At 34.5% G+C, this 27,035-nt stretch overlaps 1 protein-coding gene across 1 annotated transcript; it reads left to right on the plus strand.

The window, feature by feature from the left end:
* Nucleotides 1-16,344: 16,344 nt before the first annotated feature.
* On the plus strand, nt 16,345-20,489 carry LOC119369889 (uncharacterized). The gene is made up of 5 exons (XM_089715420.1): nt 16,345-16,799; nt 18,709-19,093; nt 19,208-19,388; nt 19,487-20,075; nt 20,159-20,489. Exons 1-5 carry the CDS (start codon nt 16,345-16,347, stop codon nt 20,487-20,489), a joined length of 1,941 nt encoding a protein of 646 aa, XP_089571546.1.
* The last annotated feature ends 6,546 nt before the right edge of the window (nt 20,490-27,035 follow it).

The raw sequence follows: 27,035 nt of genomic DNA on the forward strand, positions 1-27,035 counted from the left end.
CGTATCAGAAAGTGATCTTCTAAATACTTACAATAATCTTTGCAATGAGTTTGAAAAACTTGTTAGAAAGCATAAAATTCTAAAGAAAGATTTCAGAAAACTAAAATCTGAAAGTAATCATTTAAAAGATGCTTTTTATCAAGAAGTTACATGCAAAGATCTTATTATAGAAATCAAAGATCTTAAAAGTACTAATAATCGATTTTCTGAAAATCTGACACTTCTTGAAGAAAAGTGCAAAAATCTGAATTCTGAAAATGAATCCTTGAAAACTGAGATTAGAATTCTAAAGTCAATTTCAGAATCTCTTTCTAAAGAGAAAACAAGTTCTAATAGCATTTCTAAATTGAATCGTGTTTCTAATCAGAAAAATGCTATTTCTAATGCTGTGACTTTAGAACATCAAAGTTTCAACAAAAAGAATCATAGTGCAGCTGTTACTACTAACCCTCCAGGACCCAATATGAGTTGGGTACCTAAATCTGCTTGATCTTTTCAGGTGTGCCTAAGGAGCGAGCTGAAAACAGAGATGTGGTACATGGACAGCGCTTGCTCTAGGCATATGACTGGTGACAAAAAGAAGTTCACTAGATTAGAAAAGAAAAAGGGAGGTACGATAAGCTTTGGAGACAAAGCAAAAGGTATGATCGTTGGTATTGGTGTGGTAGGTTCTAATCCTTCAATAGAAGATGTATGTTTAGTAGAAGGATTACATTATAACTTGTTAAGTGTGAGTCAGATTTGTGATAAAAATAGAAGAGTGATCTTTGAACCTTCTCATTGTGAAGTTCAGAACATGCATGATAACACAACCTTATTTGCTGGAAAAAGGTTTGGAAATATATACCTAGTAGATCTCTCTGATATGCACAACCAGGATATATGTTTAGTTTCTATTAATAATTCTAGTTGGTTATGGCATAGAAGACTTGGACATGCAAGCATGCACCTTATTTCTAAACTGTCTAAGAAAGATTTGGTTCGTGGTTTGCCAAAGTTGAAATTTGAAAAAGATCACATTTGTGATGCTTGTCAAATGGGCAAACAAACCAGAACTTCTTTTAAATCTAAGGGCATGGTTTCTACTTCTAGACCTTTAGAATTGCTGCACCTTGATTTATTTGGTCCAATTACTCCTTCTAGTCTTAGAGGAAAATTCTATGCATTTGTTATTGTAGATGATTACTCAAGATTCACCTGGACTGTGACATCCTACTGAGTCGAGTCTTTTCATAGAGTCGAGTTGAGTCGGACCAAACCAAACCCGGTTGGGGTAGAATGGGATTATAGTGGACTTACTTGCACTCAAACAATACAGTTGAGGGATTAAAATGTAACATGTAGAAACTGTAGGTCTTATTTGGTAGTTGTCCCATACATTTAAAGAGATGGTTGGGAAGTGGACGTATTCGAGACTTCCATTTCCATTTTCTTTCTTCCTTTTCTTCATCTTCATCGTCAACGTCTTCTTCATCTTCATCTTCCTCTGCATCTCTTTCATCTTTCTCTTCATCTCCTTCCTTTCTCCATCACTTTTCATGTAATTGACACACTAACTTCAACCTAGAACTCTATCCAAGTAAGTAGCTTTTCTTAAAGTTCATATTTTTGTGATCTTTTAGATGATTTATCAGAGTGATTATGTTTAGGAGAGGGAAGCTCAAAGTAGGAGAACAAGGAAGCTAAGAAGAAGTTTAAAGCTCTTTTGGTTGAAGGTTTGATATCTCTTTTTATTTATCTTTTTCTTTGCATGAGAATTTGTGTGGTGTGTTGCTAATGAGGCAAGATTGCTTCATGTTGAGTGGGAGGACTGGTAATGGTGAGAAAACAGGGGAGGAAGTGAATAAATGAAGTAAAATAGTGAGTTTATGTTGAAACAGGTTTTGCTGGAAATTTTACCAGTAACTTCATCTTGATTTTGACCCCATTTAATGATGGATTTAGGAAGTGTCATAAAGAGTTATTTGTTCCTCTATGTGTTAGCTTTACATGGGTTTTTGAATCATCCAAATCGGAGTTGTATATTGAGAGATATGACCAAAAGAGTACAGACAGTGCAGGTTGGAAGCGCGCGCGCGAATTGCATGAAGAGTTCGCGTTGCACACCTCGCGCTCGCGATTTTCAAGTGCGCGCTCGCGACTTGTGCTCGCAACCTCTCTGACTCTCATTTGGCATTTCTCGCGCTCGCGATTTACAAGTGCGCGCTCGCGTACTTGGCCCTTGGCTTGCAAGTGCTCGCGACCTTCATCGCGTGCTCGCGTATTTGGCCTGGGAACTCACTGTCTCTCATGTTGCACTCTACGCGCTCGCGACTTTCAAGTACGTGCTCGCGACTTGTGTTTTCATGCACTTTGGACTTCTTTTTCAATGCAATTGTATTCCTTTGCTTCACTTATATGCCTCCAATCATTTTAACACCAAAATACAACATTAAATCATGCATCAAAACAACATGCAAGCATACAAATGATGTGATATCAAATGAACATTATGGATTATGAAATTATGAACTATGAATATGATGTTGTGTTATATTATTGATATACCAACATTATGCTCCATTGAGGTTAGGTAGAAACCATGTAGATAAGGCTATGTCGCGACATAGGATAGCAGATCTGCGCCCCATACAGTTTGGTACTCTGGCTACAGGCCGTTGAGTGGATATGATTATACAGGCCATAGCAGCCAAACATACAGTATTCATCCAGTTTCATACAGTTTTTCTTATCACTTCGGTTTCACTATAACCTTATGGAGCCATACAGAGATCTTGACATAACATTTCATGAATTATACAGTATTATAAACAGTACACAAGATAATCAAGGTATCATGAAAGTATCATGATGTGTGTGCTTATATGTGCCACATGTGTTTACATGGTTCTTTCTATACATGTATGTGTTTAATTGTTTCTTTATCTGTTGAGATATCCACTGAGCTTTATTTGCTCAGCGAGTTACCTATTTAACTAGCAGGTTTTGAGACTAGACCGTAGAGAGTCGGCTTACAACTGCTGCAGTTCATCTGTAGAAGACTCAGTCTTCAGGGTAGCTACTCGTTTTGATGTATATCTTTTATCCATCCTTTCATGGCATGTACAGGGCACACAGTTGGGCCCATTTCATTTTGCAAACTAGTATCATGTCTTGTAAACATTAAGTACATTATTTTTGTAAACAACATCAGAATGAGATTATATTCAGTATACATTATGATTTCAGCATGTCAGGCCATACAGTCAACCAGTTTGTAGCATCTCGACTCGGTTTATTTGGGTTAATGGGTGGACCGGGAAGGGGTGTTACATGGACACTCTTCCTTAGAAATAAGGATGAGTCATATGACATGTTTGTTCATCTGTGCAAGAAAATACAAAATGAGAAAGGATACATCATCACGGCAATTAGAAGTGATCATGGAGGAGAATTTGAAAATCAGAAATTCAATGCTTTTTGTAACGAGGCAGGAATCTTCCATAACTTCTCAGCACCTAGAACACCTCAACAAAATGGAGTGGTGGAATGCAAGAATAGAACACTTCAAGAGATGGCCAGAACCATGCTAAGTGATTTTAAACTACCAAAGTATTTTTGGGCAGAAGCAGTCAACACTGCCTGTTATATTCTAAACAGGGCTTTGGTAAGATCTGAACTTAAAAAGACTCCATATGAGCTATACAAAGGTAGAAAACCAAATATTGGTTATTTTCATATTTTCGGGTGCAAATGCTTTATTTTAGATAACAAGAAAAATCATCTTGCTAAATTTGATGCTAAATCTTATGAAGGGATTTTTCTGGGATATTCTAATAATAGTAAAGCATATAGAGTATTTAATAAAAAGACTCTAGTTGTAGAAGAATCTATACATGTTGTGTTTGATGAAACTGACTCTACTTCTAGAACATTAGAAAATGATGATGTCGTAGATTCTAATCCTGAGAAGCAGAATGAGCAATCAGAACAACTAGAACAGCCAGAAAGCGATCAGAACATCAATAATTAGGCTGAACCAGAATTAGAACATGAAGATCAGAACATAGTTGAAAGCCAAATGCCAGAAACAGAAAATGAAGATTCTCAATTACCAAAAGAATGGCGATTTCACAAATATCATCCCCAAGAAGACATAATGGATAATCCCTCAGAAAGGATGATGACTAGAGCTCAACTTAGAAGATATTTTGGTAATGTTGCTTTCGTTTCTCAATTAGAACCTAAAAACTTAGAAGATGCTCAAAATGATGAAAGTTGGATCTTGCTATGCAAGAAGAGCTAAATCAATTTGAGATAAACCAAGTTTGGAAACTTGTTTCTAGACCTAAAAACCATTCTGTTATTGGAACAAAATGGGTGTTTAGAAATAAGCTTGATGAACAAGGTAATGTTATGAGAAATAAAGCAAGATTAGTGGCTCAAGGGTACAACCAAGAAGAAGGCATCGATTTTGATGAGACCTTTGCTCCGGTTGCTAGACTTGAGGCCATTAGAATGCTTTGTGCATTTGCATATTTTAAAAACTTCATGTTGTATCAAATGGATGTGAAAAGTGCTTTTCTAAACGGTTTTCTAAATGAAGAGGTGTATGTAGAACAACCTCCGGGCTTTGAAATTTTTGATAAACCTAATCATGTTTACAAACTTACTAAAGCTCTTTATGGTTTAAAGCAAGCTCCTAGAGCTTGGTATGAAAGATTGAGTAAATTTCTATTAGAAAATGGTTTTTCAAGAGGAAAGGTTGATACAACACTATTTATTAAAAACAAAGCACATGATATTCTAGTTGTACAAATATATGTTGATGACATAATCTTTGGTTCTACTAATGACCTTCTTTGTAAGGAATTTTCTAAGATTATGCAGGGTGAGTTCGAAATGAGTATGATGGGAGAATTAAATTTCTTCCTAGGGCTTCAAATCAAACAATGTGAGAATGGAATTTTCATTAATCAAGCAAAATATACTAGAGAGTTGTTGAAACGATTCAAAATGGGAAATGCCAAGGTATGTAGTACACCAATGAGTCCATCGTCAAAATTAGAAAAAGATGAAAAAGGCAAAGACGTGGATATCAAGCTGTTTAGAAGTATGATTAGTTCTTTGCTATATCTAACGGCAAGCAGACCAGACATACACTTTAGTGTTTGTCTTTGTGCTAGATTTCAATCGTGTCCCAAAGAATCTCATTTAATGGTTGTGAAGAGAATACTAAGATATCTTTGTGGAACTTCTAATCTGGGTCTGTGGTATTCTAAAGATGATACATTTGATCTTGTTGGGTATAGTGATTCTGATTTTGCAGGAAGCAGAATAGATAGAAAAAGCACGTCCGGAACTTGTCAATTTCTGGGTAGCGCCCTTGTATCTTGGTTTAGCAAGAAACAGACATCAGTTGCTCTTTCTACTGCCGAAGCAGAATATGTTGCTGCTGGAAGCTGTGTTGCACAAGTTCTATGGATCAAACAACAGTTGGCAGACTATGGACTGAAATTAGAAACAGTGCCTATCAAATGTGACAACATAAGCGCCATCAATCTATCCAAGAATCCAATTCAGCATTTTAAAACCAAGCATATAGAACTCAGACATCACTTCATACGTGATCACGTACAAAAAGGTGATATCACGATTGAGTTCATTCCCACAAAAAAACAATTGGCAGATATCTTTACAAAACCTTTGAATGAAAGTCAATTTTGCTTAATTAGAAGAGAACTTGGTATGTTAGTTCTAAACTCGTAACTTTAGAACTCTGTAAGTTTGTTCTAAACTGCTTTCTAATTTTGAGAATAGAAGATTTGCTTTGTTCTAATTTTTATTCTGTGTAAAAACTGATTTTTGTCTAAAAACGCACATTGTTCTGATATGACTTTCTAAAGTCATTTTCAGAATCTCACTTTAGACTAAAACAATTATTTTATTTTTTTTTGTGTCTTTAGTGCTTTGGCGGTTTTAGGGTTTATTTTTGTTTTGTTTTATTTCCTTTATTTATTTTGTTTCTTGTGTCTTATTTGTCATTTTGAATTCCATTTAAAAACTGTTCTTTATTTCCTTCTTCCGCCACTTAAGCGTCTCTATTTTGTGTTAACCGCTTAATATTCTCTTTATCTTCTCTTTGAAAACTGAAACCCTAAGTTGCTTTTGAGTTTCCGCAACAATGGCCGAATCCAGTTCAAACTCCTCATCTGACTCTCTTACCGAGCAAGAGCTTCAACTTCTAAAGAAGCTTTCAAAGAAGTATGAACAAAAAGAGATGAAGGAGAAAAAGGCAGAGGAGAAACCTAAGAAAAAGAAAAGCGAAATGGGTACTTCACAGAAACAAACAGCGATAGCTCATGACAAAGGTAAGTCGGTTCTCTCAACTTATCCTATTATGTGTTCTTATGTGATAGACTGGAAGTTTTTTTGTGGTAGTGAGTTTAATTTTAAGGAGCTCTTTGAGTTCCAAGGCTGGATGAGCTGTCTATCCTTAAATGCACTTTGTTATGAGAGTTTAGTGAAGGAATTTTATGGCTCGTTGAAAGCTAGTGGAACAGAGGCAATCTCTGTGAAACTCTAGGGTGAGTTTAGAGAGTTTTCGTATGATGACCTTGGGAAAATTTTTGGTATTCCTAATGCTGGGTCCAGGGTGACCAAAATCAAAGATGTGACTAAGGTTAGCGACTATAGAAAGGAAGAGTTTGTGAGAAAAATTGTGAAGAGGTTGTTTGCAGATAAACAGGGCTCAATAGAATGCTCTAACCTAACAGAGAGCATGAAATGGCTGTACAAGATTATCGTTCATTACATCTATCCCAAGAGCGCCTCTCTGACATATGTAAATCAGGTAGAATTGTGTATAATATGGCACATTGTTGAGAGAAAACCCCTCAACCTATGTCACATTATTTTTGATAAGCTGCAGAATAATCCCAAGAAGCTACCTTACGGGATGATTCTTACACCAGTTTTTGAATTTTTGCATATTAATTTGGATGAGCATGTTGGGAGTTTTGTTTCCAAATTGGACAGCGGGTCCTTAAAGATGAAAGATGAGGAAGAAGAGAAAGAAAAGGAAGTAAAGGCAGAAAAGAAGGAGAAATTGAAGGAAGAAAAAGAAAAAGAAGAAATTGAAAAACAAAAGAAAGTAAAAAGCGAAGCTGAGAAGAAGAAGGAAAAAGGAAAAGGGAAGTTGGAAGAAATAGTAAAAGAAGAAAGGAAATCAGAAGAGAAAGAAGAGAAAAAGAAGTTAGCAGAAAAGGCTGAAGAAGAAGAAGAAGAAGGAACACAAGAAGAGGAATTAGAAGAGGAAAGAAAAGAAGAAAAAGAAAAGGAAAGCACTGTAGAAAAAGGAGAAACAGAAAAAGAAAGTACTGTAGAGAAAGAGGAATCAGAAAGAGAAACAGGAAAGATAAAAGAGCCGGAGAAGACAGAAAAGGGGAAGAAAGTGGAAGAAGGCAGTGATACTGAAACTGAGAAGCTAGAGATTAGCGATGGAGAAAAGACCACTGAAGATAAAACAGAACAAGAGTCTGAGTTGCTATCTGTGCAAAGAAGCAGGGAAATCATGATGGGGAGAATAGAAAAGGAACTCATAGAGGAGCACAATAAGGAAATTGATGAGGCAATACAGCAGTCTCAAACTATCATTGAACAAAATCAGTCACTCATCAAAACCTTAGAGAAAATGAAGGATGTGAACACAAGAAAGCTAGCCACTCTCAGAGTGAAAGGGACAACCTACATCCCCTCCTTAGAAAAGCCAAAGAATGTGAAGCACACTGTAGGAAAGCACAGGACTCATGGAAAGAAGCCTCCACTGCACCCTTCTTCTAAAAGGCTAGAGAGTCCTTCTGAGACTGCTCCAGCTCAGCCTTTAAGGAGTTCTAAGAGACTTAGAACTACCTCTAAGCCTTTCTGATCTGTTTTCTATATGTTGTGAACAATTTATTTTATTTCTGTGTTTTATCTTCGTAGGATTATTTGTTCTTGAACTGTTTATTTTTCTTATTTTGCTGTGATCTTGCCTAACCCTTTTGTATGATGACAAAAAGGGGGAGAACAGGTATTTTGGTGAACATTTTTGAACACTATTGGTACGTACTTGGCAACCAAAGTACTGATATATAGTGGTTATCTGTGTGCTAATATTTTCTAATTTGTTTGTTTACAGATTATCATTTTCTATATGGTCTATGTTAGTGAGCTACATGATAAGCTTTGTGTTTTTAGAACTTAGATTCTTATTCTAACGACTGTTTTGTAGGATGAACATAAGATCTTTTCGTTCCATTTCTAAACTTCAGCCTTTAGTCTTTTGCTCTGACCATATGATCTGCTTATTAGAACTTAGAATGTTTTGTCTATTTCTGCTAGTTCTAATATACATATGCTCTGATTGTTAGAACTTAGAATATCTTGCTTATTTTTTGCTAGTTCTAAAATCAGTTTCTAAAAAGGCCTCCCTAGTTCTAATTTTCGTAAAACAGTTTTACTACATCTATTCAGGGGGAGCAAAATACATGTTCTAATCTGCTCTACTCTAATATTCTTTTGGCATGATTAGAACTTATATACATAAAATTCAGGGGGAGCACATGTTTTTATGCTTGCTAAATTTATTGGTTTTGTCATCATCAAAAAGGGGGAGATTGCTGGCTCAAGGGTCAATTTCTAAGTCTCGAATTTTGATGATTAATTCAAAACAAATAAATTTAGAATTATGTTATTTGTGCTAATTTTATTTTATGCAGAATTTCTATGGAAAGAAAATCAAACAAGGTAAATCCTACTTTGAGTGTGAAGATTTCGAAGACCTAGCAGCTAGGTATTTAGGAAACTTTGTAGGATAGAGAGAAAATCCATATATGAGCACAAAAATCCTTTTCTCTCTCAAAAATATTTTTTCGGAAAATTAGTTTTCTTCAAAATAATTTATTTTCGAAAATATTCCTCCAAATCGAAAAGATTTATTTTCCTAAAACTAAAGAGATTTCTTCTCTAATGTTTTTGGTAATAAAATCATTCACCTTTTCGGAAATATATTTTGCAAGATCTAAAGTGTTTTAAAGTTATTCTCTTACCTTAAAAATGAAGGAAAATCTCTTTCGGTTTTTGTAACTGCATCTTTTCGCAAATAGTTTCTCTCCAAAATAAATGCTGTCGAAAATCTTTTCTAAAGGAAAGTGAAAATCGGGTTTTATTCTCTTACCAAAAAGAGATAAAACAATTTTTGGTAACAAAGATTTTCACATCTTCTAAAATAAGGAAAGAAGATATTTTGATCTCTTTCCAAAAGGTGACAGCTCTTTGTTTCCTATATAAAGGAACATTCACGCCTTAAACATTTGGTGAAGTAAGAGTATTTGTTTTAAGAGCATTCTCTCTCATTGAATGAATCCTTTTCTCTCAAAACCTACTCTACCCCCATTTTCTTTTCATCTCTATTCTTAACGTTTTCAATATTTGAAGTGAAAAGAATTTTTACAATTACTTTTGAAAAACAATTCTGTGTTCTAATCGATCTTCTAATCTGATAAAATTGTTTTTCCTGTGCTTATATAGGCATTTCTTTCTATCTATTTAGAATTTGTATTCTATAGTAGACAGGCTCGTTATTTGTTAAACTTTTGTGTGTAATAGCTTAGGTTAGAAGCTATTGAGATAGAGGTTATCAAGCGACCTTCTCCATGTGTGGGATAGTAATGTCTTGAATCGAGTTTTCTGTACTCTACCAAAAACAGAAAGGGTTGAGGTTAACTAGAACCTTTGGAAAATCTAGTGGGACAAAAGGGTAGATCTAGGTTTTTGATCTACTGCCTTGTACTGTTGGTTTGTCTCTTACCCTTTAAAAGAGATAACTTAGTGGAGGATCTCAAGATGCGTCTTGGGGAGTGGATGTAGGCGAGTTAGTGCCGAACCACTATAACTCTCGGTGTTGATCTCTTTATTTCTGAAGTTTGGTTGATACTGTCTCTTTTACACTCTTGTTTAATTTTTAGAAACGCTGAAATTGTTAATAATTCAGATGTTCTAAAACGGCAATAAGTCTCATCTATTCTAAACGTTAGAACTCTGGTATTCTAATAAAGTGAATATACAATGTTCTAACTGTTGTTCTATTCGCAGTATAATTCACTGTTTGGGTTTCTATTTTATTTTCTAGACTTTATGAGGATGTTCTAATCCTGATAACTCTCCATCATAAAGTTACTTTAATATTTGATTAAGGCTCTGTGAAGAAGTTCTGAATTTTAATAACTATCTTTCACATAGCGTTATATGGTTTTGCAAACTTTATGAGGAAGTTCTAAGTTCGATAACTTTCCTTCATAAAGAAGCTCTGATATTGTATAAGTCAGTGTGAAGCTGTTCTAATCAATAGCTGCACTTTGCACAGACTTTCTATATTTGAAATTAGAACATTGTGAGGAGATTCTAATCCATATTCTACTCTCACAAAGTTCTGTGTGTTTTCCGCTGCACTTAGAATTCTAATTCATGTTTAGAATTTCTAAAATTTATTTCAGTATTTAGAAAACCCAATTCACCCCCCTCTTGGGTTGTGCCATATATATTCGGGACCCACAGGAGCAACATATGAAGGAGATGCAAGAGAAAATACAACAGCAAGTCCAAGAACAAGTTTAACAGCAAAGACAATTACTACAGAATCAACTCCAACAGCAACTTCAAGATATACTTCATACCCAGTTAGCATCTTTGGTTGGTGGCTTACCTAGTGTACACACCAGGTAGCATCCTAGATCACAATAGGATGACGATGATGATATTGGTCTATGTTGACTTTAGGTGAATCATACATAACTTACATTTCTTATTTAGATTGAACTTTGAATTTAGTAAATATTTATATTTAAGATAATTATATATATATATTAAAAGTTTGATTTATATATTTTATTTTGCCTTTCTAATACCAAGTCAACTAAGAATTGCGTAAATAGATTGTAAATTTAGTAATGGATTTAGCAACAAAATAGTCGTGAATATTAATATATTATTTTTAAATTTAGCAATAGATTTAGCAACATATTAGGCACGAAATTTAACAAAAATTTAATATATTTAGCAATGATTTTAGCAATGAATTATAAACATCAATGTATTCAGCAAAGTATGAGCTAGGGATTTCAATAATATTTCAATAGAATTAGTAATGGCTTAGCAAGGGATTTCATATTAGCAATGGTAATAGACATAGAGTAGCAAGACATTTGGCAATGGGTTAGACACAAGCAAGAGATTTAGCAATAGAATTAGACAGAGATTAGCAAGCGATTTAGCATCGAAAGTAGAAAGAGATTAGTAAGGGATTTAGCAACAAAAGTAGATAGAGATTAGAAGGTGATTTAACATCAGAATTATAAAGTGATTAACAAGTGATTTAGCAACGGAAATAGAAAGATATTAGTAAGGGAGTTAGCAACGGATTAGACACCAATTAGCTAGTGATTTAGCAACGGAATAGAAACCACTTAGCAAGGGCATTAGCAACAGAATTAGACAGCGATTAACAACAAATTAGCCACGGATCACACCCCTCTAAATACCTCCTTTATATATAATTAGCCACAGATAAACAATTTGTTGCTAAATTAGCCAATAATTCCCTTACTATTTTGAATCATGTCCGTTGCTAAAAGCATGTCTCTTTGGGTACCAATTTAACTAGTGATTTAGCAACGGAATAGAAACCACTTAGCAAGGGTATTAGCAACGGAATTAGATAGCGATTAGCAACGGATTAGATAGAGGTTAGACATGCATTGGCAACAAAATTGGTACCCGAGAGACATGCTTTTAGCAACGAACATGATTCAAAATAGCAAGTTATTATCCGTGGCTAATTTAGCAACAATTATTTATTTGTGGCTAACTATTTAGAAAGGTGATATTTAGAGAGGGCGTGATCCGTGGCTAATCCGTTGCTAAAGTAAGATTAGCAACGGATTTTCTAAAGTAGCAACAAAATTAGCTGTCTTGTAGTGATAATTCAATTAGATTCAATGATATATGAAATAAATATAAAATAAAAGCAATATCTTGCTATACCTGGAATGTTACAAAAAAAATAATTCCATTGATTTGATTCGATTAAATGTATAATTCGATTAGATTTAATTATTTAGAAAGCAATTCAATTAATTTGCAACATTTTTACTCCGGTTGGTATTGAATGTCCGAAATAGAGAATTCATTTATAAATGAGTTCTAGTAGAATTTATTTGTAAATGAATTTTCATATTTGGTATGATTAATTTAAAACATGTAATTCAATTAAATTTTATATAATCATGTATGAAATAACTTCATAATTGGAAATTCATTTGTTTTGTTTTCTAAAATATTCTTGAAATAGTAATTAAATAAATAAAAAATATCAATTACATTTATGTTATGCTACATAATTTTTTTATATTTTTATTAAAATAAATATAAAATAAACTCAATATTATAAAAATTTTGCATTTAATTTAGTGATAAATGTATATTTAACTTGAATCTCTCTCCTCAATAGTAAAGAAATGCTAAAAAAAAAACAGTAAAGGATGAAAAAATTAAAATAAAAAACACTATAATAAGAAAATATTTTTCTAAAAAAATTTTTTTTTTCAATGGTTTTTGTCAAGTTTGATCAAATAAATAAGTTAAATAAGTAAAAAAAATTGAAAAATTAACTTTGTAGAAGAAGGGTAGTTTTGTCATAAAAAGTTAGATTATTTAGTTTTATGGAATTTAGGATAGTTATATTCAAGTCCATAGAATTGAATCTCTAGATTAGAAATCTACTTTTTTTTTTTATTCCAAACACAAAAGTATGGATTTCTAAAAGAATTTCACAAAATTTTATGGAATTCATTTGTTCCAAATAAGGGGTTTAGAAAAGATAAAAATTTATTTTGAATTTTTATTTATTTGTGATATATTGGACATAAATCTTGGTAATTATGTTTTTCCTTTCTTGGGTTCATGTTTTAGTTAAATTCTGTGTGTAAAATTATATATTATCTGCCATTATGGAGATGATACTTGATTTGATATCTTTTATTAGTATGCTTTTATTGTTCCCAACAAAAATAATTAAATCTATGCTTTTCTTTTTCGCAACAAAAATAATTAAATCTTACTTTATCGGGTAATTGTTTCCTTTTTAGTTGAGCTTCTATAACTTTGTTTATGTTGTTGCTATACTAAGTTTCATACAAAACCTCATTTTTTTAGCTTTATGAGAGATGATGAATGAGACTTTTTGTTAAATGAAATTTTCTTGTTTTGTAATAAAAATAACTTGGATGTTCTTGACATGGATGATATGCATATCCTTCGAGGACGATCTTGACGCAATACAGAAAAAATGATAAACATACGCTATTTTCTTACTTTTTTTCATTCCAAACACAAAACTATGGATTTCTAAATGAATTCCACAAAATTTTGTGGAATTCATTTGTTCCAAACAAGGGATTTAGAAAGAATAAAATGTTTATTTTGAATTTTTATTTATTTATGATGTATTAAACATAAGTTTTGATAATTACGTTTTTTCTTTCTTGGGTTCATATTTCGGTTAAGTTCTGTGTGTAAAATTATATATTAGCCACCATTGTAGAACTGACACTTGATGTGATATTTTTTGTTAGTATGCTTTTTTTTCCTCTACCAAAAATAATTAAATCTTACTTTATCTGGTAATTGTTTCCTTTTCAATTGAGCCACAGAGAGCTTCTATGGCTTTATTTATGTTGTTGTTATGTAATGTAATTCATTCATTTTAAGTTTCATACGGAACCTCATTTTTTTAGCTTTATGAGAGATGATGTAGAGACTTTTTGTTAAATGAAATTTTCTTATTTTGTAATAAAAATAACTTGGAAGTTCTTGACATGATGGTATGCATATCCTTCGAGGACGATCTTGATGCAATATAGAAAAACTGACAAACATGTTGTTTTTTTCTACTTTTTTTCTTTTCATTACAAACACAAAAATATGGATTATTAAATGAATTCCACAAAATTTTATAGAATTCATTTGTTCCAAACAAGGGATTTAAAAATAATAAAATGTTTATTTTGAATTTTTATTTATTTATGATGTATTTAAACATAAGTTTTGATAATTAAGTTTTTTTCTTTCTTGGGTTCATATTTCGGTTAAGTTCTGCGTATAAAATTATATATTACCTATCATTGTAGAACTGACACTTGATGTGATATTTTTTGTTAGTATGCTTTTTTTTTTTCCTTTAACAAAAATAATTAAATCTTACTTTATCTGGTAATTGTTTCCTCTTCAATTGAGCCACAGAGAGCTTCTATGGCTTTATTTATGTTGTTGTTATGTAATGTAATTCATTCATATTAAGTTTCATATGGAACCTCATTTTTTTAGCTTTATGAGAGATGATGTAGAGACTTGTTGTTAAATGAAATTTTCTTATTTTGTAATAAAAATAACTTGGAAGTTCTTGACATGATGGTATGCATATCCTTCGAGGACGATCTCGCTGCAATACAGAAAAAATGACAAACATGCTATTTTTTTATACTTTTTTTTTTCATTCCAAACACAAAAATATGGATTAATAAATGAATTTCACAAAATTTTATAGAATTCATTTATTCCAAACAAGGGATTTAGAAAGAATAAAATGTTTATTTTGAATTTTTATTTGTTTATGATGTATTAAACATAAGTTTTGATAATTACGTTTTTTCTTTCTTAGGTTCATATTTCGGTTAAGTTCTGTGTGTAAAATTATATATTACCCACCATTGTAGAATTGACACTTGATGTGATATTTTTTGTTAGTATGCTTTTTTTTTCCTCTAACAAAAATAATTAAATCTTACTTTATCTGGTAATTGTTTCCTTTTCAGTTGAGCCATAGAGAACTTCTATGGCTTTATTTAAGTTGTTGTTATGTAATGTAATTCATTCATAATGATTCATACCGAATCTCATTTTTTAGCTCTATATGAGATGATAGATGAGACTTTTTGTTTAATGAAATTTTCTTGTTTTGTAATAAAAATAACTTGGATGTTCTTAACATGGACGGTATGCATATCCTTGAGGATGATCTCGACGCAATACAGAAAAAATGACAAACATGCACTTTTTTCTACTTTTTTTTTCATTCCAAACACAAAAATATAGATTACTAAATTAATTCCACAAAATTTTGTAGAATTCATTTGTTCCAAACAAAGGTTTTAGAAAGAATAAAATGTTTATTTTGAATTTTTATTTATTTATGATGTATTAGACATAAGTTTTGATAATTACGTTTTTCCTTTCTTGGGTTCATGTTTCGGTTAAGTTCTGTGTGTAAAATTATATATTACCCACCATTGTAGAACTGACACTTGATGTGATATTTTTTGTTAGTATGTTTTTTTATGCGGAGCAACTTGCACTTTAATATTTGGAAGACTTGGATCTGTGCAAACCAAGGAAAAATACGCACGGCCGTGTCACTCCTAGCATGCCCGTGCCAGACTCTAGAAGTCCAGGACGCGAGACACGCCCAAGACTAAGAAGCCTAGGCACACCCGTGCCACAGATAGCCTGACCGTGCTAGGCTCTGGAAGTCATAGCACGCCCGTGCCATGATAAGCATACCCGTGCCAACGGGTCCAGTTACGATTCGAGTTTGACATACCCGTGTCATGCCAAACACGCCCCATGTTAGCCTCTAGGAGCCCAAGCACGCCCGTGCCGCCGCCCTTACTAGGGTTCTGCTTAATTACGAGTTTTGTGTATTTTTAGGATTTTATAACTTTTACCCTGAACCTATAAATAGGTTTTTTTTTTATTTTTTTTATTTTTATTGTGATGGATTGATTATCTTTCAACATTATTCATATCAATAAACTTCTTTGAAAGTTTAAGTTCCCTATTTTATTCGTCAGATCAAACGTTATTAATCAAAACTCCCGACGGAGTATAATCGTCTTTCCCATTCACGTAACCGTTCTGTGTCAGTTGTATCAGAGCCGAAAGGCAAAGTATCTCCATGGCCGACAATCATGAAGCATGACTCACAGTCATAGAGGCGAAATTCGACGAGTTAATCGAACATATTAGACAGTTGACTCTCATAATTCAACAAGGCATGAACAACCTGCAGCTGCAGCCGTAGGGCCGAATCAGTAACAACCAGATTATGCAAGGCGCCAAAATCATTATGATGGAGGCCGAGATTATAGAAACAATGGTGAAAACTTTCATGATGGATACAAAATAAAGGTAGACCTTCAACCTTTCTCAGGATCGCTAGATATTGAAAGCACTCTTTATTGGCTAGCAGAGGTCGAGCGATTCTTTGAGGTCATGAATTTTGAGGATGAACGCAAGGTTTCTATTGTGGCCTATAAACTTAAAGGAGGTGCAGTAGCATGGTGGCATTTTGTGCAAAACGAACGCCGTCGCCGAAGAATTGAACCTATACTGGATTGGATCCCAATGAAACAGATGATTGAGCAACGTTTCCTTCCCAGTGATCACTCTCAAATTCTGTACAACAGGTATCATGACCGTTTTCAAGGAAATCGAAAAGTTGATGAGTATACGGAAGAGTTTTTAAGACTACAGGCTCGTTGTGACAATTGTGAAACCGAATCCCAGCAAGTAGCTCATTACCAGAGGGGATTGAACCATGATATCATGTGTACGATGGGTGTAACTGTGATTTTCACATTGGCAGACGCAATCGAGATGGCCAAACATGCAGAGGATCGAATTAACTGGCAGCCTAGACAACCGTCTAATCGTAATCAGAATTTTAGGCAACCCTACTCACCCGAAAATCAACAGTTTAACAAAAATTTTGGTGGATAGAATTCAAGAGCAACAACCCCTATTAATAACCGAAATTCTCAACAACCCTCAACTGAAGAAAAGAAAGACTTCCGGGGTAAGGCTCCTATAGTAGACAAGAACAAGTGATAGTGATTTTTGCAAGTGTACGAAATCGCAACAAGTAATAAAGTATGAGAAAGTATAGTATCCACAGGGATTGTATATCAAGTACCAAAATTTTGTTAACCTACTATTATTTAAACGACAATAAGAGAGAATTGTTATAAGGAAATTAAATTCGAAAGTAAACAGAAAGAGATCAAGCAATAAAATTTTAGGTGAAAAGGAAACAGGGATTTAAATTACTATGGAATTTGATTTCACTTAATTCTATCCAATTTATTTTATTAGTTTGTTAATCAATTTTAATTGTTCAAGTAGGATAAACAACCCTGAAATCACTAACAAGCTCTCCCGATGTATTGTTAGCTATTCTAATCTAGTCTAATTACCTATCTTCTAATAGCGTAATCAAACATAAATTAAATCATTGAGTTTTGTGATCGTTTTGTGAATTCATAACCTAAGGTCATTAACTTATGAAAACCCCCCTTGAGTCAAACCATATAGCTTCCGCATCAAGTTATTATTCTCAAGTAATTTATTATCTTTTTCATATCAAAAACCCTTCTCCCGATAGTGATTAATGAAATAGTTCAATCCAGGGGAAAAATTCTGCCTGGAAGCTTTAAGCTCAATAATAAATTATAATAAGAACAATGAAAAACAAATCTAATATTATTGGAATCGAATTAAGTTACATCAAATCCCTAGTATAAGAGTTTAGCTAGACATAGTAATTAAATAAAACTCAGTAATACTTGAATTAATCTTCATAATCAGTAATAAACAGCGAAAAGAAAAACAAGATTAAGAGTTTAGAGATAAAAACTAGGTAACAGCTATGTGGATGGCTTCCTTGAATCTTGGTACAAATCTTAGATGCTTGAAACCTTTGAGAGAGAGAACTATGTAGAAAACAACTTCCCAAAAATGAGATATCCATTAATGAAAAGCTCCCCTCTTTATATAGAGCTCCTGAAGGCAAATCTGACTCCGTTTAGGAAATAGAATCCTCATTAAGTACAAAATCCTCTATAGGAGATCATGACTGTTTAGGCCTTGGATTTCTTCTTAGTTAGGACTCCTTTCTCTTCCAAAATAGGTCTAGATCTTGTTTAGTACGTTTAGGAAACATTCTGAGGCGGGCCCATATGAGAAAAGGATTGATTTTCATTGTTAGTTCATGCTAGTTCTGCCTTCGAAGCACGGGTGTGCTATTATGCACGCTTGGGCGTGCTCAAGTCTGGAACTTTGGATGGTTGAGCACGGGCCGTGCTATTCAAAACGCTCTAGAGGAGTCTTTATGGCATGGGCGTGCCCCCTAGCACGGGCTGGGCGTGCTTGTCTCTGTCTCTCCAAGATAGATTTTGTCATAGGCGTGCTAGGCAAGCACGCCCTTGAGTTTCTTTTGGGCACGGGCGTGTCATGTAGCACGGGCTGGTCGTGCTTGCTTCTGACTCTCCACTTGATTACTTAGTTTTCAGCACGGGAGTGCCTTTTAGCACGAGCTGGGTGTGCCTGAGACTGAGTATTTTACAAAGTAATGCTCTTTTCTGTGCCAAAACCCTGCAAATTTCTTTTAGATCAAGTGGGTTATGATTCAAGGAAGCTTTGAACAAAATTATACTTAAAATTAATTATAAACAAATCAAAGTGATAAAATTTACTTAAAATTCTAATTAAAACCTATACTAAAAATACTATAAAACTGACACCTATCAACAAGTCTAACCTATACTAGAAACCAATCAGAGACTACTGTTATTGATGTAGAAAGCAAGGGCATACCTCTAATGTATGTCCAGAGCGTAGGAGGGCTAATGACGGGCATCGACAAGTTAATGTATTTGATGAGGTGACTGAAGTTGAAGAATTGGAAGATGAAGAAGATGGGTTCTTGGTAGGTTCAGAAGATGGTGAAGTTACATATGTGATTAAAAAGATTTTTTACTCTCCAAAACAAGAAAGTGACACTCAATGGAGAAAAATCTTCCAAGCTAAATGTCGAATTGGTGAAGCAGTGTGCCGACTTATCATTGATAATTGCAGTTGTGAAAACTTGATAGCCAAACAATTGGTTGAAAAGCTTAGTTTACTAACAGAACCACATCCTTTGTCGTACAAGGTAGGGTGGATTAAGGAGGGTCCTATGATTGAGGTAAACCGGGTTTGTAAAGTCCCAATTTCAATGGGGAAGTAGTACACAGATATTGTTAGTTGCGATTTTGTGGATATGGATGCCTGTGGAGTACTATTAGGACGTCCATGGCAGTTTGATGTAGATGCTTTGCATAAGGGTGGAGAGAATTCATACATGTTCACTTGGAAAAAAAAGAAAATCATTGTCCTACCTTCTAGATCTTCTGCCAAAGCTTGTAAAGTGGAGGGAAAATCCATAGTAGCTATTTCTTCCAATGTGCAGGAATTATCTGGTGTAATTGAGAAGTCCGGAGGTGCGTTGGCATTGCTGATCAAACCAGAGACAGGATCTAATGAAGGGGCACTAGTACCACCACTAGTCAAAGAGTTGTTGATGAGTTTCATGCTGTAGTTGAAGAACCATCTACACTCCCACCTTTACGAGATATTCAACATCAAATCAATTTCATCCCTGGATCGAAGATTCCAAATCTACCTCATTATAAGATGAGTCCAAAGGAAAGCCAGATCCTTCAAGAACAGGTAGAAGAGTTATTGAAGAAAGGACATATCCGGGAAAGTATCAGTCCTTGTGGGGTTCCTACTTTGTTAGTACTAAAAAAAGATGGGACTTGGAGGATGTGTGTTGATAGTCGAGCAGTCAACAAGATCACGGTGCAATATCGATTCCCTATTCCTCGTCTGGAGGACATGTTGGACCAACTGTCAGGATCTATAATGTTCTCCAAAATAGATCTTCGCAGCGGGTATCATCAAATCAGGATCAAGGAGGGAGACGAATGGAAAATGGCATTCAAGACCAAGGAAGGATTATATGAGTGGTTAGTTATGCCATTTGGGTTGACTAATGCACCGAGCACATTCACGCAACTTATGACTCAGGTTTTGCGTCCTTTCTTGCTCAAATTTATGGTTGTATACTTTGATGATATCTTAATTTTTAGTCGTAGCAAGGAAGAACACCTTAGCACCTTCGAGAGGTGTTAGAGGCTTTGCAGAAAAATGAGTTTTATATCAACCTCAAGAAGTGCAGCTTTATAATGGAGTGGATTCTATTTCTTAGGTATATTGTTAGCTCGGAAGGAATTCATGTGGATGACAGAAAGATTGAGGCCATTCGAAATTGGCCTATTCCCAAGAACACCACTGAAATTCGCAGCTTTTATGGTCTTGCCACTTTCTATAAGTGGTTTATCAGGAACTTTAGTAGCATCGTTGCTCCCATAACAGATAAGAGCTTCGAAGAAATCAAAGATAAGCTTACTTCCGCCCCTATTCTTGCTTTACCTGACTTTGATAAATTGTTTGAAGTAGATTATGATGCTTGTGGGGTTGGAATTGGTGGTGTTTTGTCTCAATCTAGAAAGCCTATCGCATTTTTAGTGAGAAGTTGAATGAAGCCAGGTAGAAATGGTCTACTTACGAGTAAGAATTGTATTCACTTTTCCGAGCCTTCAAAACTGGGGAACATTATTTGTTATGGCATGAGTTCATCATGTACACTAATCATCAGACTTTAACTCATTTTCAAACTCAAAAGAAAGTAAGTCAGATGCATGCATGTTGGGCAACTTATTTTGGTGCTTTCCATTATGTCATCAGGCACAAGTCAGGTACATGCAACACAATAGCAGATGCCTTGAGCAGGAGAGCAGCACTGTTGATCACAATCAAGCAAGAGATTATTGGGTTCGAATTTTTGAAAGATCTATACGCCTCAGATGAAGATTTTGGTGACACCTGGGCAAAGATTGATGCTAAACAGCCTACCGATGGTTTCTTGGTTCATGATGGGTACTTATTCAAAGAAAATAGGCAATGCATTCCTCGGTCTTCCCTCTGAGAAAAATTAATCAGAGAAGTCCATGGTGGAGGGTTGAGCGGACATTTGGGGCGAGATAAAACTATTGCGAGTTTGGAGTCTCGATTCTATTGGCCACAGCTGAAGAAGGAAGTAGTAAAGCTAGAACAAAGATGTTCCATTTGCCAGACACAAAAGGGCCATTCTCAAAACACCGGTCTTTACACTCCTTTGGCTGTATCGGAATAACCTTGGGAGGACTTATCCATGGATTTTGTGTTGGGTTTACCTCTAACTCAACGCGGAGCTGACTCTATCTTTATTGTTGTAGACAGGTTCTCCAAGATGGCACACTTTATTCCTTGCAAGCAAACTAATGATGCCTCACACATAGCAAAGTTATTTTTCTAGGAGATTGTTCGCTTGCATGGCATTCCCAAAACAATCACATCTGATTTAGACACAAAGTTTCTAGCTCACTTCTGGAAAACTTTGTGGAAGAGGTTAAACACTCAACTTCATTACAACAATACTGCTTATCCCTAAACTGATGGAAAAATTGAGGTGGTGAACCGAACTCTTGCAAATCTTCTGAGGTGCATTTGCAGCGATAGAGAAGAAGAAGATGTGGGAGCTTGCTCTTGCCCAAGCAGAATTTTCTTACAACAGTGCCGTCCATATCTCCACCAAGATGTCCCCGTTTGCAATTGTCTACCGGATGGTACCAACACATACTCTTGATCTTCTTTCCCTTCCAGCAGGTGTAGAAAAGACCATTGCAGCTAATCACTTGGCTTTTGAGCACGTGGATGTATTTAAGCAAGTGCAGCAATTCATCACTGCTGCCAATGAAAAATACAAAGCTGTAGCTGATAAACACCGGTGATACAAATCTTTTACAGTGGGTGATTGGGTCATGGTGTATCTTTGCAAGGAGCGTGGTGGAGGACAGAAGAAGCTTGACTCCAAAAAGATTGGCCCATTTCAGATACTTAAGAAGATTAATGATAATGCCTATGTACTTGACCTGCCCGAAGACATGAAGATTTCCAGGATGTTCAATGTTGTTGATTTGTTCCCATTCTATCCCGATGATGATCACTCGAGGTCGAGTCCTTTTGAAGTGAGGGAGATTGATGTGGAGCGACTTGCACTTTAATATTTGGAAGACTTGGATCGGTGCAAACCCAGGAAAAATACGCACGGCCGTGTCACTCCTAGCATGCCCCTGCCAGACTCTGGAAGTCCAGGATGTGAGACACGCCCAAGACCAAGAAGCCCAGGCACGCCTGTGCCATAGATAGCCTGACCATGCTAGCCTCTAGAAGTCATAGCACGCCCGTGCCGATGTGTCCAGTTACGATTCGAGTTCTGACACGCCCGTGTGATGCCAAACACGCCCCGTGTTAGCCTCTGAGAGCCAAAGCATGCCCGTGCCGCCGCTCTTAATAAGGTTTTGCTTAATTACGAGTTTTGTGTTTTTAGGATTTTATAACTTTTACCCTGAGCCTATAAATAGGTTTTTTTTTTTTTTTGTATATTGATGGATCGATTATCTTTCAACATTATTCATATCAATAAACTTCTTTGAAAGTTTAAGTTCCCTATTTTATTCGTCAGATCAAACGTTATTGATCAAAATTCCTGACGGAGTATAATCGGCCTTCCCATTCACGTAACCGTTCTACGTCACTTTTTTTCCCTCCAACAAAAAAAATTAAATCTTACTTTATCAGGTAGTTATTTCCTTTTCAATTGAGCCATAAAGAGCTTATGTGGCTTTATTTATGTTGTTGTTATGTAATGTAATTCATTCATATTAAGTTTCATACAACACCTTATTTTTTAGCTTTATGAGAGATGATAGATGAGACTTTTTGTTAAAATTTCCTTGTTTTTTAATAAAATAACTTGAATGTTCTTGACATGTATGATATGCATATCCTTTGAGGAGGATCTTGATGCAATACAGAAAAATGAAAAACATGTACAATTACAAGTGGAGTTATTTTATGCTATGATAGATTTAAAACTCCAAGAGCTCAATAGTCGTTTTAATGAAGTGAATACAAAGTTGCTTATATATGTTTCATGCTTGAATTCAACTGATCTATTCATTACTTATGATAAGGAAAAATTACTTTGTCTTGCTCAATTTTATCCTATTGAGTTTTCATCAGTTCAATTTAGTGTTCTTGATAATCAATTAGAGACATATATATTTGATAAGAAGTTCAATTACGAGTTTTCAAATGTGATTAGGATTAGTGACCTTGCTGAGAAAATAGTAAAGACAAAGAAAACATATTTTGTAGCCATTAATTTACAAGCTTATAACGTTGGCTTTGGTCTTACCTATTGCAACTGCATTTGTTGAAATGACATTTTCTGGTATGAAAATTATAAAGAATCGATTATGTAATAAAATTCGAGATCAATAGATGGTTGATTATTTGATCATTTATACTAAGAAAGATATTATTTATAAAGTGGACAATGACATGGTTATGCAACGTTATCAAGGCATGAAAACTCGTAGAGAACAACTGTAATTTTATTTTATTTTATAATTTTTATTAATATAAATGGTATTGTAGATGTTACATATTAATTAGTAAATTTAATTGTTGAAATTTTTTTATACTACAAGTCATTTTATTTTTATGGAAAAATATTAAAATTTTTGCCCCTTTGATTATAAATCCTGGCTTCATCCCTGCTTATGCCTTTACTTTTTGGACATGCTATGTGTTAATGGAAGAATATGAGAATGTAGCTACAGTGCGAGTTGCAGTTTCAATGCCTAGATATTTTCAGATTGGTTTCCTCGGGCTTTTGGGGCAAAAGGTCAATGCAATGGAACACTACACATGATCAAAGATTGAGTTCAACAACTGTTTTGGTTCCATATCTTGCCTGTACTACTAGTAGTAGTTACAATAATTTCAAGCCTATCAAAGGTAGCACAATCCATTATTAAGCCCATTCAAGGACAAGACAATCCATTTTTAAGCCCATTAAAGGGCATCACAACCTACAGGACATCATCCCTTACCACTAGGGTAGGGGATCATTTGCTAATTCCAGATCCTATTGTGTCCTTAAGAACACATATCTAAAATCTATTTGCAGCAAGAAAAATTATTTACTCAAGATTTATTTGGAATTTTTTCTTTTTAAAAATAATAGACAAACATGATTACATTTTTTGGTCCCATATTCTGATACCTCAATGTTATAAACTGATTTTTTGGCATCCTCATTTGAGTGGTTGTTTGTTGTCATTAATCTACCACCTCTATAGATACTAACTAGGTCACTTTGAAAGAAATAAATTGCTTTTATAATTGCTAATTAATATACTCTTACTACTTTGTGAGGGAAAATGTTAACGGATTCTTTAGGGTTATTGCATAGCGCATATATATATATATATATATATATATATGTGTGTGTGTGTGTGTGTGTGTGTGTGTGTGTGTTTAGGGTTATTTCCTTTATGACGGATGGGGTTTTCACAAAGGAAACTAAAAATGTGTTTGGTTGATTTTATTTTATTAAATCGGTTTTCTCTTATTAGACCCATTTGTTAGTCCTTGAAAAAGGCGATCCTTTTAAAAAAGGGGTAAAAAATGGTTCTCACTTAGTAAGAGTTTTGATTTGGAGTCACCACCGTCTTTTAGGGAAAATGTCATGAATTAATTGATTCTTTAGAATCGACTAACTTGGCTTTAAATCAGAGACTGGTATGGGAGTTTGCTACGATTTCAGAAAGGTGTTAGGCACTCGAACTACCCAGTTAGAAACAGGCCTCCTTCGTTGTTGAAACGGCCCGAAAATTCAATTTCGTAGGATTTTCATTCAAAACTAAAATTTCTTTATTCCAGCCAATGAAATTCAGTGGAGAATATTTTATTGTTGATAAACTAGTTTGAACTTTTCAAAAAAAAAACCAAGTGAAGAATCTGTAAACCAAGCAAAATCGACCCAAATCACTGAATTGGACCAAACCGGTTTGAATTGAACCGGAATGACCTAGAAAATTCTAGAAACCCCTTTTTTTCTCCTTTCTCTTCTTCTTCTTCCCTCTCCAATGAAGACAGTCGCGCGACCCACTGAACCTTCCCGTTCCGGCGACTGCTCGATGAGAGCGATGTGGCGATCGACTTACCTCGTGCTGCTGGTCAAGTGTCTAGCCTTCTCTCATGCAGAAAGAGGCATTAATGGCATGAAATGAGACAGAGATGCTTCATCAGTTTCCACTCCAATTTTCGGCGATATCTCGTTGTTCTGTCTTTCTCAGACTCCAGGGATAGTCCCAATCGACTCCTAGTCTTCTCCTGAACATTTCTCCTCCATTAACTTCGAAAATGGGGCCAGTGTGGTGGAGGCGCCATTGAAGGCGATAGTGGAGCGATTGTCGAACTCGATTTTGACCAATTGGCTTGCCAAATGCACAAACGGAGGATGGATTTGAGTTCCTCGCGAATTTTCGAGTTTGGGGATATAAGCTCCGCTCAAATCCAGCAGAGGTTGATTTTCCAGCCACCGTTCATGGCGGTCGGCGGCGGCGGTCTGGCGACCAGCCGGCAAGGCCCGAAGAGACATAATGATCTTCTCTTCATGCGGATCGTAAATTCGCAGTCCAATTTTCAATAGGTACGCTCTAAAACTCAGTTCCTAATTTATGGCATAACTTCCAAATTTGAAATTTTAGTTAAATAAGTTAACCTCGAATAAATAGATAATTAAAAGGCAAACATAGGATTTTGGAATGCAAATATATAATTTCTTTAATTAATAGGTATGATTGATCCAAATGTAGATTGAGATGGCGTATTGATGAAGATGGTTTGGCAGGATACTTCAAGAATAATTAAATTACTTGCAACAATTCTTAAAGAAATAATGATATTGATGGGAATTATAGTATTTAGGATGAGAATGTGAAGTTGCAAACTATGTTCTTATAGGGTAGTGAGTTAGCTAGTGTGAAAAGTATGAAAGTTTAATCATGAAGTCTAAAGTTTTTGATAGGGCAACAATTATTTGAGTTTTGTGTTATGTTAGCACATATATAAATGTGTATAAGTTACAAGTTTACGTGTTGGCAAATGTAAAAATGCATATGTATAATGGATAGACAATTTAAAATGGGTTTGTTAGTCATGATCCTGCTTGGCGACCATGGTGGTTCCTGGATCATTAACGTAAATTGTGAGGTCTTAGCTAATGATAAAGGAAATAAAAAGAGTATATGAATTATAGTTGTACATGATTAGGGATATATATACAGATAGTGTTATCTAGTAGGATGAGAAGGTTGAGCAAATAGCTATTTCCATTTATTTGGTATTTACTTATTTGCTTAACCTTAGATGGTAGCTAAATATATTTAGGTATAAATGGTAAATAACTAATGATGATTTTTGAAGTATTGATTCTTAATGAATAGTTGAGAATTTTAATAAATGTTTGAAGATATTGTTATACTTTAAGCAAAGAATGATTGATAATATGTTTGGAACAAGTTGAAGGTTATTTCAACTTGTAAGTCATGGTTGAATGGTGATATTGTTATTGAAGGAGGATAGATTTGATTTAATTGAATGCCTGACGGATATGCTGTGTGAATTGAGTAATTGTTTAGATGAATGGACAATGATTATGGCAGATGGGATTAGTCGTTGTGAATTGCCCGATGGATGAGCTTTGAGAATGTGTGATTGAATTGTGGTTTGATCGAACTTTAGGGGAGATTTTGCTGAAATTTTTGACAGAATCTAGGCCAATCACATATAATAATTAAATTAATAGTTTCATAGATTAATTCTATACCTTGATATATTTAGAATAAAGTCCTTTATTTATTTATTAGTATTATTATTTATTTATTTATTCATGTATTTATTTTCAAGAATCAATCATTATATTATTATATTATTTTATTATTTATACTTTCGTATTTATTTAAATTGGTATATGAATGTTTATATGAGCTTTTGCATGCTAGTGTTGATTACTTGATACGCTTGCATTTAATTACAATGTCTGATTATTTGTGTTGTGAAATTTGCTGTGCTTTGTTTGTGTGGATTTAGGATGAAGTGGGTCACCATGGGTTCGTGAGGACAGTCCT

This window comes from Jatropha curcas, chromosome 10, assembly GCF_041381405.1.
Source record: "Jatropha curcas cultivar XTBG-Jc1 chromosome 10, XTBG_Jcur_1.0, whole genome shotgun sequence".
Lineage (NCBI taxonomy): Eukaryota > Viridiplantae > Streptophyta > Magnoliopsida > Malpighiales > Euphorbiaceae > Jatropha > Jatropha curcas.

What these genes read in the sequence shown, in the direction of transcription:
- LOC119369889 (XM_089715420.1), top strand. Translation starts at nt 16,345, where the DNA reads ATGAATTTTGAGGATGAACGCAAGGTTTCTATTGTGGCCTATAAACTT. An exon ending in AATCGTAATCAGAATTTTAG is followed by an intron (nt 16,800 to 18,708) that starts GCAACCCTACTC and finishes TTATTGATGTAG; the next exon opens with AAAGCAAGGGCATACCTCTA. An exon ending in CACCTTAGCACCTTCGAGAG is followed by an intron (nt 20,076 to 20,158) that starts GTGTTAGAGGCT and finishes TCTATTTCTTAG; the next exon opens with GTATATTGTTAGCTCGGAAG.